The sequence below is a fragment of the Cydia splendana genome, chromosome 26 (assembly GCF_910591565.1).
Source record: "Cydia splendana chromosome 26, ilCydSple1.2, whole genome shotgun sequence".
Classification (NCBI taxonomy): Eukaryota; Metazoa; Arthropoda; class Insecta; order Lepidoptera; family Tortricidae; genus Cydia; species Cydia splendana.
Window position 1 is genome coordinate 4,628,781 of NC_085985.1, and position 12,952 is coordinate 4,641,732.

At 36.7% G+C, this 12,952-nt stretch overlaps 2 protein-coding genes across 2 annotated transcripts in view; both read right to left on the bottom strand.

Annotated features, from left to right (window-relative positions):
• The window catches only part of LOC134803243 (unextended protein-like), a 54,782-nt gene extending 45,999 nt beyond the window's left edge, over positions 1–8,783 (bottom strand). The window contains exon 1 of the mRNA XM_063775939.1: positions 8,399–8,783. Coding sequence (XP_063632009.1) covers positions 8,399–8,757 — 359 coding nt within the window. The 5' untranslated portion in view covers positions 8,758–8,783. The remainder of the gene's footprint in view (positions 1–8,398) is intronic.
• The window catches only part of LOC134803056 (zinc finger protein 567-like), a 269,979-nt gene that overhangs the window by 239,330 nt on the left and 17,697 nt on the right, over positions 1–12,952 (bottom strand). The window lies entirely within an intron of this gene.

Genomic DNA, 12,952 nt, shown 5'->3' on the forward strand with positions numbered 1-12,952 from the left:
AAAATGTAATCCTTCTTCATCACTACCTATGCATCACTAACTCATGTTTTCTTAAGATATAACAATTAAGTTACCCCAATCGAACACAAAAACAAAACCGGGCAAGTGCGAGTCGGACTCGCGCACGAAGGGTTCCGTACCATAATGCAAAAAAAAAAAAACAAAAAAAAGCAAAAAAAAAAAACGGTCACCCATCCAAATACTGACCACTCCCGAGGTTGCTTAACTTTGGTCTAAAATCACGTTTGTTGTATGGGAGCCCCATTTAAATCTTTATTTTATTCTGTTTTTTAGTATTTGTTGTTATAGCGGCAACAGAAATACATCATCTGTGAAAATTTCAACTGTCTAGCTATCACGGTTCGTGAGATACAGCCTGGTGACAGACGGACGGACGGACGGACGGACGGACAGCGAAGTCTTAGTAATAGGGTCCCGTTTTACCCTTTGGGTACGGAACCCTAAAAAGTACCTAATAATAAATTTCAGTAAAATAATATGGAAATAACGAAATCAACTGACACTTTGTAAGATACGGTCCGAATTGCGGATACGTACTTCTTGCGGATAAGAAATTCTTAAAAGTAATATAATTATTTAATATAATATAATTAATAATATCTGTGTATTTTATGAGTTCATTATTTTAATTGTACAATAAAATATCTAAAATATAGTATTTTATCAGTTTTTATCAAATCTTAAACTTTATTTTTATTAATTAATTATTAAGAATTCATACTCGTCCGTGGTTTAAAACGATGCGTTCTGACGTTTTTCGGGGGTCTATTATAAACCGTCAATATACCGTTGAATGTCGTTTGAACTTTTTTTGTCTGTTTCTTTTTGCTAACAGTGTGAAAGGGACGGAGATAATAGAACCCAAGTATTTCGAACTTATATTAGACCCCGCATGTTGAAATGACATTTGACTATAAAGGTCACTTGAATGTCATTTTGTCTCACTCAGTGAGCAAAATCACATTTTGCTCACTGTTTTTAAGACGGAAAGTACCTTTGTTCGAGCTGCTGAGGTGAAAAAAACATTTCACTTTGGCATAATTAAACACCTAAATATAAAAAAGTCGTTAAAAACATTAATAAAACGAAAATTATGACCTCTTTAAAAGTGACAGTATGGCGTCAGCTGAGCGGCACCGATATAGCCACTCGATATGAATGACGTCATATTGTGACGTCACTAGTTGGAAAATTTTGGCAGCTCACACCGTCAATTGAACGCATGTCACTAATATCTGTATTCGAAATTGAATTTTAAGTTAAAAGGAATAAGGATGAAAGTTTAATACATGTCTCATTAACGGGGTTTGTGAGTCGCGTGCAATGTTTCTTAATGAGTATTTCAAGAGTATTTTGACTCATGATTACCTATTACAAGTAAGTATATCGCAATAGTACTACATTGTAAATCGCATTATGTAAGTCTAAAAGTACCTTTACGAAAAACAACTTTGACCAAACTGGGCCATTTAAAGTTGTGAACTACATTTGGATTTTTTTTCTACTCAGAATTACAATACATTTCGATGCTACAGAATAGGTGAAAAAATGTCCTAAATTATCCATAGGTACCTTTTCCGGTCCTTCCATTCCGTTATCGTCATACAAATTCTATTAAAAATGGCAAAGGAATGGGAATAAAAATCTCTGTACACTATATTTCTCCTATTAGGATCGAAAGAGCTCGTGATACTGAATACTGAATAGAAATAGCAGAAAAAAATTAAAATAAAAAAGTATTTAAAATCAAATAGCCCATTTTATTATGCAAAAAAAACAATAGAGTAATAACAATTTATTAATAATTGAAGGAAAATCTTTACAATAATTCTGCATAATTTATACTAAACCTCATTTTACTCGTTTTTCCTTCAAAATGGCAATTCATGTTGAAGACAATAGGTAGTGAACGAAATAGTGTCTTGTTTGCCTTCCACGTATTGTACAAATGGACATTAAGCGGTAAACGACTCTATCTGAATGCAATAAAGTTTAATTTACAATGTATTATTAGAGTTGCTATGTGTACAATGTGGCATTAATGGGTATTGGTTATTGGTATGGGCAAAAGAAGGGTTAAATTAGTAGTCTTTGTTTGTTAATTAGGTACCGTATACAAACTTCCTTTTTGGCTTTCCTCAACAATACAGCAACTCAAGTAAAGGTAAACAATATACTGACATCGCTGAAAAGCGATTTCTTGCAGACAACCTTATGCGGGTTGTACATGTACACACTCGTCGAGTAGTACTAATTACTTATTCTGTGCTATTAGCGAATTACAAGGTTTGTAATGTTGTATACTTCGTATCGTATATCCGGTAATATATTTTTTTCTTTTTTTTAACAGATTAACCTAAGCAAAGCTTGTATTATGGGTGCTAGGCGACGATATACATAAATACATACTTATATACATAGAAATACACCCATGACTCAGGAACAAATATTTGTTTTCATCACACGATAAATGCCCTTACCGGGGTTCGACTTCGAACTCAGGACCATCAGCTTCACAGGCAGGGTCACTACCCACTAGGCCAGACCGGTCGTCAAATATGTGCAGAAGGGAACCACCCAAACACAGCGAGACGGGTCGATATCCATCCAGAGTGAACCAGTTATTTCGAGAAACAATGAGCGTGGAACATAAGTGATTGAAGGGTGGGGCCGAACGTTTGAGTGTTTACTACTTTCGTTTAGCACCAGTGTTGCCATCCTGTCACACTTACGTACGAATTTACAAGTGCGACAGAGAGGCAACACGTCGAACGTGATTCGCGGTAGGCCCTCTGGTGTTCCCTACTTTCGTTTAGCACCAGTATCGCTTTGTAGTGATAAAACCTCCAGTTGTTTACCTCTGATTGTATTGCTATATTTTCGGTATTTTTTTTTTCTATTGAGGTGTGCAATTAGTATTTTGTTTTGTTCTCCTTATAGTTAAGTACCTAGTTAAATATGTCTAAATCGTAATTGATTAGGTATAATTATACTTCATTCGTCGCGTGAGTACGGAGTGATAATTTCAAAACTACCTAAATGTTAATCTCTCGGTAACAATCGCTAATGATATAAAAATATCTATCTATTTAGGTATCAGCAATTAGTACGATATCGCACAGATTTTAACTAGTTTTAGTAATTACCTACTACGGACGGAAATAAATCTGATTAAGTATTATATTAATTAATTGGCAAAATGTCAAAGGGCCATCGAGAGAAGTATCTTAGGAGTCAAGCTAAAGGACAAAAACTCAAACTCAGCGATAAGAAGAAACACCAAGGTTATGGACATACTGAGTCGGATAGACCATCTAAAGTGGGGGTGGACAGGACACATGCTGAGATGCAAATTAGAAAAATGGAGCAAACAAGTTACCCTATGGTACCCAAGAGACGGAAGCAGAAAACAAAGACATCCAAATACAAAATGGGTAGATGAAATCCGTTTAACCTTGGGGCCCTACTGGTCCAGAGTTGCAGAAGACAGAGTACAGTGGAGAAGGTTGGAGGAGGCCTATGCCAAGAGGCACACCGAACTGCGGGACATTTTGTAGTTTACAAAAAAAAACGATAATATCATTTTAAAAACTTTTGAAGCCGAGGATCGGAAATAAAAGGCTATAGATAGATTATATTAATGGAATTTTATACCTCTTATCTTACCTAATTACTGATTAAATAATTACTTTAGTACCTAGGTACTTATTATGGCACAAACTTTACCTACTTAGACGACCTGTGAAACCTGGTTGGTCCTGGGTTCGAATACCGGTAAGGGCACTGATTTGTGTGATGAACACAAATATTTGTTTCTGAGTCATGGGTGTTTTCTATATATATAAGTATGTGTTTATCTATATAAGTATGTATATCATCGCCTAGCACCCATAGTACAAGCTTTGCTTAGTTTGGGGCTAGGATGATCTGTGTAAGATGTCCCCTAATATTTATTTAGGTATATCATATTTACCTACGCAGCTCTAATTATTGTGAATGACATCTGTTTTTTGGTGAAATTATTTTCTTTATTTAATTTGGGTCTTAGGTTAGGGTTTTTACAACGTGAGTATAAAAGTACAATAAACACAAAACATTACAAAAAATATATATACTTAAACACATTATAAAAAACCTAACCTAAGGTGCCGCCGGCAGCGGGGCAGGGCCCAAGCTGCCGGTGGTCAGGGCCGCAGAGTGAGGAATCGACGTACTATTCGCGCCGTGTCCAAAATGCCGGTGGTCAGGGCCGCAGAGTGAGGAATCGACGTACTATTCGCGCCGTGTCCAAAATTATTATTAAGTATTTTAATATTTGACAAGGGCGAAGTTAGGGCGAAATTAGGGTTTCTCAATGAATTGCAACATTGATAACGGGGCTTAGTAGCTTGTCGTTTGCCAGAATAAAGCAATTAAACAGAAATCATCATGCGTCATACTAACAATAAATGTCTAATTAGGTATAACGGTTTATATTACCTCGCGTATTTGAACTTTGAAGTCATAATTAATTAACGCGACATGTTTCGAATGCGTTAGAGTCGTTACACATTCTTCTTCAAAGTTTTTAAAGAATATTTTAATCTCAGATTAATCAAATTTTCACAGAAAGTCGTATCGTCGGTGGGGAGACACTCCTCCTTTCGGGCAAACTCGGCTCCGTTCGGCTCACCATTGCTCCGAGCAATTATTAGGATCGGCACCACTTGACGTCCTTTTGCGTGCACGACCACAGATAAGATAATCACTTGAATTTTGACATTTTTGACAACCCTAAATTGCCAGCCAATAAGGGGCAGCATGATTCGTCTCTGAATCGCTGTCAAACTTCGGTTTTGTAGGAGGTGTCCTTCCGTACGGTAGTACTATTTATTCTGTGGTATCGTCATCAAATATTAAGTAAATATAAATGTGAAAGTTTCTACGTTTAAATATTAAAAAGAACCCACAGGAACAGTCCAGACGAACACACAAGTTTTCTCTCCTATGGCCAATAGTTAACAGCTTATGGGCATGTAGGTGATGCTTTTATCATACTTATCCCAATAAAAGGGGTACCTTTTCATGTGGCTAAGGGTTAAAAGAGAAAATTAACCTTTATAACCCTTAACTTTTGGGTATGTCGGTTATGTGTATGTGTATTTACTTTAATTGTGTGTATGAAAGTAGGCTTAACTTAATTACGTTTTTGTAACATCTACTCTTTTTTGATTAAATGCTTTGTTTCCGCTACCCCAAGGTTGTCTGGAAGCTCGCTCTCTAGCGATAAGACCGCCTGTTGTCTGCCTCTATCTTTAATCGATTGGTTTTCTTTAAGCTGTATCTTTTACTGAGGTGTGCCAATAAAGAGTATTCTATCTATCTACGAAAGACGCGAACACAGTTTTGAGTTTGACCCAAGAGCTGAATCGACAAAAAAATCTATTTAATCATAGAACCAGAGCATGGTCTAATAAAACATGGTCTTCCATTCCCAGAGTGACACGGGCCTACGTCACAATAACATTGCCACTTTATTTCAACATAACATGTTACATGGGTACATTATACCTATGGTTAATAAGTTAAAATATTTCTTTATAATTTTATAATTTTCATTTATATGTATTTTAGCTTAAATTTTACAATAACACGTCATTTTTAATTACTCGTTAGCAATATCTTCCGATTCACGAAAGAAATTTCAGACTTTCGGGTAATTCTGTTTATACTACTGGCAACACAGGATAGCGCTGTGCACATTTGACAATTCGGATCTAGATAACTTCATGCCCTGACCGTCATCCTTGTCGAACGCGTGTTAATTGTTATTTCCTTCTCGCTCAGTGTCAGCAGTCGCAGTGTTTTCCAAACTTTTCACGTCGTAAGCTTGGTAATTAATGTGTAACTGTGAATTAGTTTTTTAAATGTTTGTCTTGTATAGATAAATAAAGTTTAATTTAATACATTAGATTTGTTTTATTTTACTATGTTTCTACATGAATAACTTAAAATTAATGCCGTTAAAATAATTTTCACCGTTGGTTAAAATTCTCCCACATTTCAAAGTTTGAGAACCTGTAAACAGCATGATGACGTAGGCGGGTGTCAGTTAGGTCATACGCGAATCTCGGAATGGAGTACCAGGCGGAGTATATTATTATACCATGAACCAGAGGGCCTACCGCGAACAACGTTCGACGTGTTGCCTCTCTGTCGCACTTGTAAATTTGTACGTAAGTGGAGGGAGGCAACACGCCGCTCACAAAATTTCACGAGAATCGGTGTAGATTGCGACCTGCGGGCTCAGCACGGTTCCATTTTTATCGACTATCACTATGCGCGTCCCTTTCGCAATTACATACTTGTTAGAACGTGACAGGCATGGTGACAAGGGATAAAAACGCGACCGTGCTAAGCCGCCTGCATCGAGCATCCAGACATACGAAAGTAAAGCCCAAGGTGAAACGGAGACCTTCGCTAACGCTCGGTCAATTACATATATTACAAGTAATAAAGTAAAGCATGATTCGGAATCTAAAATATAACGTGGACGCATAAAAGTCTAAAAGTAAACATCGTCTGTGCGGCGTCTGGTTATCTGCCAACGGAACGGACACGTGGGCGGCGCGTGCGCGGACCAATATTGCAATAATTGCACAACGCTGTGTTGCCATTTGCCATTTATACTGGAAGAGCCGCAAATGTAAAAACTTGTATTAAATAATTAATGTAGTAAACAAAGTGTATACATGCCTTTAAGGAAAACAGGGAATTAATGAATATTACTTGATATTACTATGTAGGCATGTACACGTGTGTAACATAATATGTGTACAGGTAAATGTATACTTAATAAAGAACTTGAGAAGATAACGCATATTTAATTAATGTTTATTTTCAACTCAAATATTTGTCTGTATTAAAACTATTTGTTTTATATTTGCTATAAATGCACGAGTAAATAAAAGGTTTTGTACATAAGCATAAAAGGTACCTACCTACAGGTACATTGTAATTAATGGCTGACCCAGGTTTTGTTTATTTATAAGTATTTCGGTTTCGGTCAAAGAACTTTCCACTGCGCCGAAACTTACAAGATTGTATTTTCGGTAGTGTCCGACCGAAGATTCGGTAACGGTTTCGAAATAAAAATCATGATTAGACCGAAGGTTCGGTTTTGGCAGAAACAATAGCAAAACCAAACCTTCGGTTTCGGCAAAAAACCGGTTTTGGTCGGTCACTAATTGTTATAGGTTACTATTATTCGAGTTATCGAAGTATACAAGCTATACCCATACAGTATTTACAACACATCGGTGGCAATGGCGAACAAACATAAGGCCCGCCGGCGCCGAGTTTTTTAAATTAATTTATCACATTTTATTATACCTATTAGGTAATACTAGTCACAGTTAACTGTGAAATCTCTATCACTCCAATAAGCAAAAGGGACAGAGACCACAATACCTTCTGGGAAGTTAAAAAAAAATAAGGGAATCACCAGACCATAGACATTACATAACATCACAAAAAACCGCTTTCAATACGGCGACCGTAGAACGAGGCGTGTATAATGAAATTAACTCTTATGACTCATGTACGAAGGTCGGTGTTAGAATAACGGGGTTGCGACGCAAAAAATAAATTAGCATAAGTCAACTGAACAAACAATATTCTACATACAAAGTAATTTCTACTATGAATTCAAAATTCGAATGATTTCGAACGCTTTTGTTTTTGTATTTAGCATTACATATTTCTTTCAGAACAGAGTGTGCCTATCTATGCCAACCGCGAACACCGAAGTTCACATTTCGGGCATATTTCTGTTATACTCCAATTAACGTGTAATTAGAGTAACAGGCATAGTTGCTCGAAATTTACGAACTACGATTTTCGCGGTTATAGCCCAGTAATAAAAAATATTTAGGTATAGATGGTCAAGCGAATCTTGTCAGTAGAAAAAGGGGCGAAATTCAAATTTTCTATGAGACGATATCCCTTCGCACCTACATTTTTCAAATTTGCCGCCTTTTTCTACTGACAAGATCTGCTTGACCAAGTATAAATCTACAGCTTATCAAAGTCAACAAATATTGAATGTCAATATTTCATACACCACCGTTGATACTGTACAAATTATCAACTTTTGAGCGTATACCGTTATCAGGCATGAGAGGTTGCAAATGATAAAAGTGTTATACCTAATTGATTCGTATGTCGAAACGGTGCAAACTATATTTCGTCAACTAAGTTTGATTACTATTTTAACTTGTTTTGTCTGTCTACCCACAACAAAAACAAACTTATTACCTAACTCGAAAGGGTTATAAATTTTAGTTCACGCTATGATTGAGAACCAGCGAAGCAAAACCGCGGGGCGTAACCAACATACCTGATTCCTATGACGTCACCGTCCAAATATAAATCAACTCCTTGGTGAAGCCACTGCTCGCCGACTTTGGCACAGAAAAACATTCTATCATTCTTCTGAACAATTAATTCAGTATCTAAAACATCCTTGGTGATTGTAGGATTGCACAGCGCTCCGCGAACCGCCGGCTCTCGGGTTAACGACCACGAATCCACGTTCGAAACTTCCAAATTCAAATTTAAAACACATTTTTGTTCGGCACAACTGCTTTTGTTCACACTCACTGCGAATATCCATGGTTGGAACACCGCGTAGGCGTTTGTTATTAAGAATAACAATAAAAATAAACCGCTAGTCCGTAATAAACTGAGACACGCCATCACGCCGCGGTGGCCACTGGCCGAATGAGAGAGTGAATGGAAACGGACGGCAACATGTTGCTTCGATCGAATGAACGAATTGAGTTGCGTCACGTGGCTTGTTTGATAAGTTTTTAAAGTTTGAGGTTGTTTCCCGCTCAACAATATCTATTCAATAAAGTTCGTTTTTTAGGGTTCCGTACCCAAAGGGTAAAACGGGACCCTATTACTAAGACTTCGCTGTCCGTCCGTCCGTCTGTCACCAGGCTGTATCTCACGAACCGTGATAGCTAGACAGTTGAAATTTTCACAGATGATGTATTTCTGTTGCCGCTATAACAACAAATACTAAAAACAGAATAAAATAAAGATTTAAATGGGGCTCCCATACAACAAACGTGATTTTTGACCAAAGTTAAGCAACGTCGGGAGTGGTCAGTACTTGGATGGGTGACCGTTTTTTTTTTGCTTTTTTTTTGCTTTTTTTTATATGGTACGGAACCCTTCGTGCGCGAGTCCGACTCGCACTTGCCCGATTTTTTTAGCATTAGAAACAAGGTAAGCGATCTTGTTTAGTACACAAAAAAATCAAGAGTTAATAGAAATAAACGGAATACCCGATAAAGTATTAATATTTAAGAAATCTATCTATATAGAATATTATTATATTAAAGAGGAGGAAATTTTCTATAAAAAAGTCCTGACTTGCAGAACTTATCTCCATTTTCTATACTTTTTAGGGTTCCGTACCCAAAAGGTAAAACGGGACCCTATTACTAAGACTTCGCTGTCCGTCCGTCCGTCCGTCTGTCTGTCACCAGGCTGTATCTCACGAACCGTGATAGCTAGACAGTTGAAATTTTCACAGATGATGTATTTCTGTTGCCGCTATAACAACAAATACTAAAAACAGAATAAAATAAAGATTTAAATGGGGCTCCCATACAACAAACGTGATTTTTGACCAAAGCTGACCAAAGTTAAGCAACGTCGGGCGTGGTCAGTACTTGGATGGGTGACCGTTTTTTTTTTGCATTTTTTCCCGTTTTTTTTTCATTATGGTACGGAACCCTTCGTGCGCGAGTCCGACTCGCACTTGCCCGGTTTTTATTCAACGCTGAACACAAAATATTTAATGTTGCAGAGTACGTAACATTAAATATAATTTTAAAAGTATTAAATGTGACGTCGGACAGCGGAGTCCTAGTAATAGGGTCCCGTTTTTACTCTTTGGGTACGGAACCCTAAAAATGTATTGGGATGACAGATGGTACGAAATCGTGACCTTTTTAATAAATTATTTATTCAAATCACACATTACAAACATAAAAAAAAAATATAAGCTAAAAATCATGTTGGCTACACGGTTTTCTGTAACGGTGTAGTATACTACACTTTAAACACATTAAATATTTTCCGATAATATTATCCTACTACGATGATATCCTACTTGAAGATGATTCGTATGTAATTATGCAGCCGTGCGATGGCCAAGTCATTATATGTATTAAAAATTAAAGATAATCTTATTGATACGGTTTTAACACCACAGCACTGACTAAAATAACCGACTTGGTTTCACATTACATCTCAAAACTTTTTTGTAGTAGAAAAATTGCGTTGCGAGACTTGCATCTTTTTACATGAAATGTTTTTGATGGGATCTCATCTCTTTTTGTAGGTAGTCCATCTTTTCATGTACTACTTCTTATACGTCAGCTACCACTTTTCTCAAAGCTCATACTCATACCCATCCCACATTATACTCGTACTCATTCCTATATATAATACTCATGGTCACACTAAACTATACTTGTACTCATACCCAAGTACCCATCCCACAACTCCCACAGCATACCCGCACTCATACCGATGCCATATTCATATCCTTACTAGGGATGTACCGACTAGTCGCCGACTAGTCGGGAAAGCCGACTATCCGGCCTCATTTGTAGTCGGCGATTAGTCGGCGACTAGTCGGCAAAAATGGCCGATTAGTCGGCACTTTATAAGTGAAAGAAAAACAGGGCAAAAAGAAATAAACAGCACATATTTTCATAAGCCTTCACTATTTTACCCAAATTTTTATTTACGGTGCTTACGAAAACTTGGTTTAGTAAAAAGGTTTCTTTTGTTCGAAATTATTGACCTTGTGGTCGCTTTTTTATGTCCGATTGTCCGGTCGCCGTATGAAACATAACCTTAGGATTTTTCTATTTATTTTTTAGCGTTACTATATGATAAATAGCGCGACGAAAGGGGTAAAACGGTTGTTTTTTAGTGCATTTGAACCGAACTTAGACCAAAGTAATGATCTGATTGACTAGCCGACTAGTCGGCCGACTAATCGGCCATCCGAGCGCCGATTAGTCGGCTAGTCGGCTAAATCAATAGTCGGTACATCACTAATCCTTACCATACTCATAGCCGGGTGCGTATCGATGGCTATAAACATTTTTATTATAGTATCAGTTGCAATATAATAGAATTGAGGCATTTGAGATGTGGTGTTGGAGGAGAATGTTGCGCATACCGTGGACAGCAAAACGAACCAACAAATCCATTCTCAACCAACTCAGGATCAAATCCAGACTATCCACAATCTGTTACCAACGAGTCCTGGGCTATTTTGGACATATTGCTCGAAGGCAGCCAGATAACCTGGAGAAACTGGTTGTTTGTGGAAAAGTGGATGGCAAGAGGCCGAGAGGACGGTCACCCACCCGTTGGTCCGATCAAGTAAGGAACATTACAGGACTTACTGTCACTACTGCCCTTAGACAAGCCGAAGACAGGGTGAAATGGAAGCAGCTCGTCGAGGCCTCGGTGAAGGCATTTCAAGACAGGCACGACCTTCAGTAATGAAGAATACGAAGAAGAAGATCAGTTGCAATAACGCTTATTTAGTATAGTTATTAAATGATATAACAACACTTAATATATTTTCATATGATATATATTATCATTTTATATAATGATTAATTGATCTAATAACATTTAGCATAACATTCTTGAAGTATAATGCATATTTCCTATACCGAATTTATGATATAAAGTTATTTCATCTAAAGTAGAATTGTAATAACCTTTGTTTATATAATGTATTAGATATATAATTCCACATTTACTATTACACACTACAAAAAACGATACTCTTTCTACGTATAACGAACTGCTATTTATAACTAGGTAGGTAAGGTTAAGAACTGCGACCCCTACACAAAACCAACCGCTACCAGAATACTAGGTTAGGTTAGGTTAAGAACTGCGACCCCTACACAAAACGAACCGCTACCAGAAAAGTAGGTTAGGTTAGGTTAGAATTGCGTCCATTACACAAACAAACCACTACCAGAATACTAGGTTAGGTTAGGTTGGAATTGTGACCCCTATATAAAATGAAAGGAAAAAAAGTTTAGATTAGGTAAAGATAACCCAATTTGCAAAGAAAAAATTGATATATATATATATATACAGGGTGACCTTAGCCATTGGACAAACCCTGAAATCCCACGTAGGGTTACTTCTCAGAAATGCTCTAACGGTAATATTTTTTTAATTAAAACAAAAGATAAAAAAATAAATTTTCAAACAAAAGTTATTTCCAATAATCGACAACAAAAAGAAACATACTGTATTAATCATTGGCAGTGCTTTTGACAATTTGTTTGAAAATGTGCGGCAACGATGACATTTGTCAAAAGTCAGAATCTTATTAATGTCATAAATAAAAAAGATCAACACCGACATTGGCAAATCCACCCTGTGCAAAATTGCAGGGAGTAAGCCAGAAAAAAAAAAAAAAGGTAATCAAAACGGTCGAAGGTTTCATATTATTTATTACCTCAGGAGCTACTACACATACAGGTTGCTCCAAAGTCAGAAAATCGTAATTTGTTAATTTCTTCGTAACCGCTACACCGATTGTTATGATACTTTGTATACTGGTTCTAAATATCCTAATGCATATGTACATTTCGGCTTTGTCCAATGGCTAGGGACAACCTGTATATTTTTTTTTAATTAAACATTGGATGTTTTTGTAGATTTATATTGGAAGCCTCACGATACTTGTTAGTATGTACGTGTTTGCTGTAAAAAAAAAAGTATCAGGCGTTAAACATTTACACATGTCGTCATAAAAATACCTATATTATACCGAATAATGCTTATATAATAATACTTGTATAATAAATGAGCATTATATCACATGATC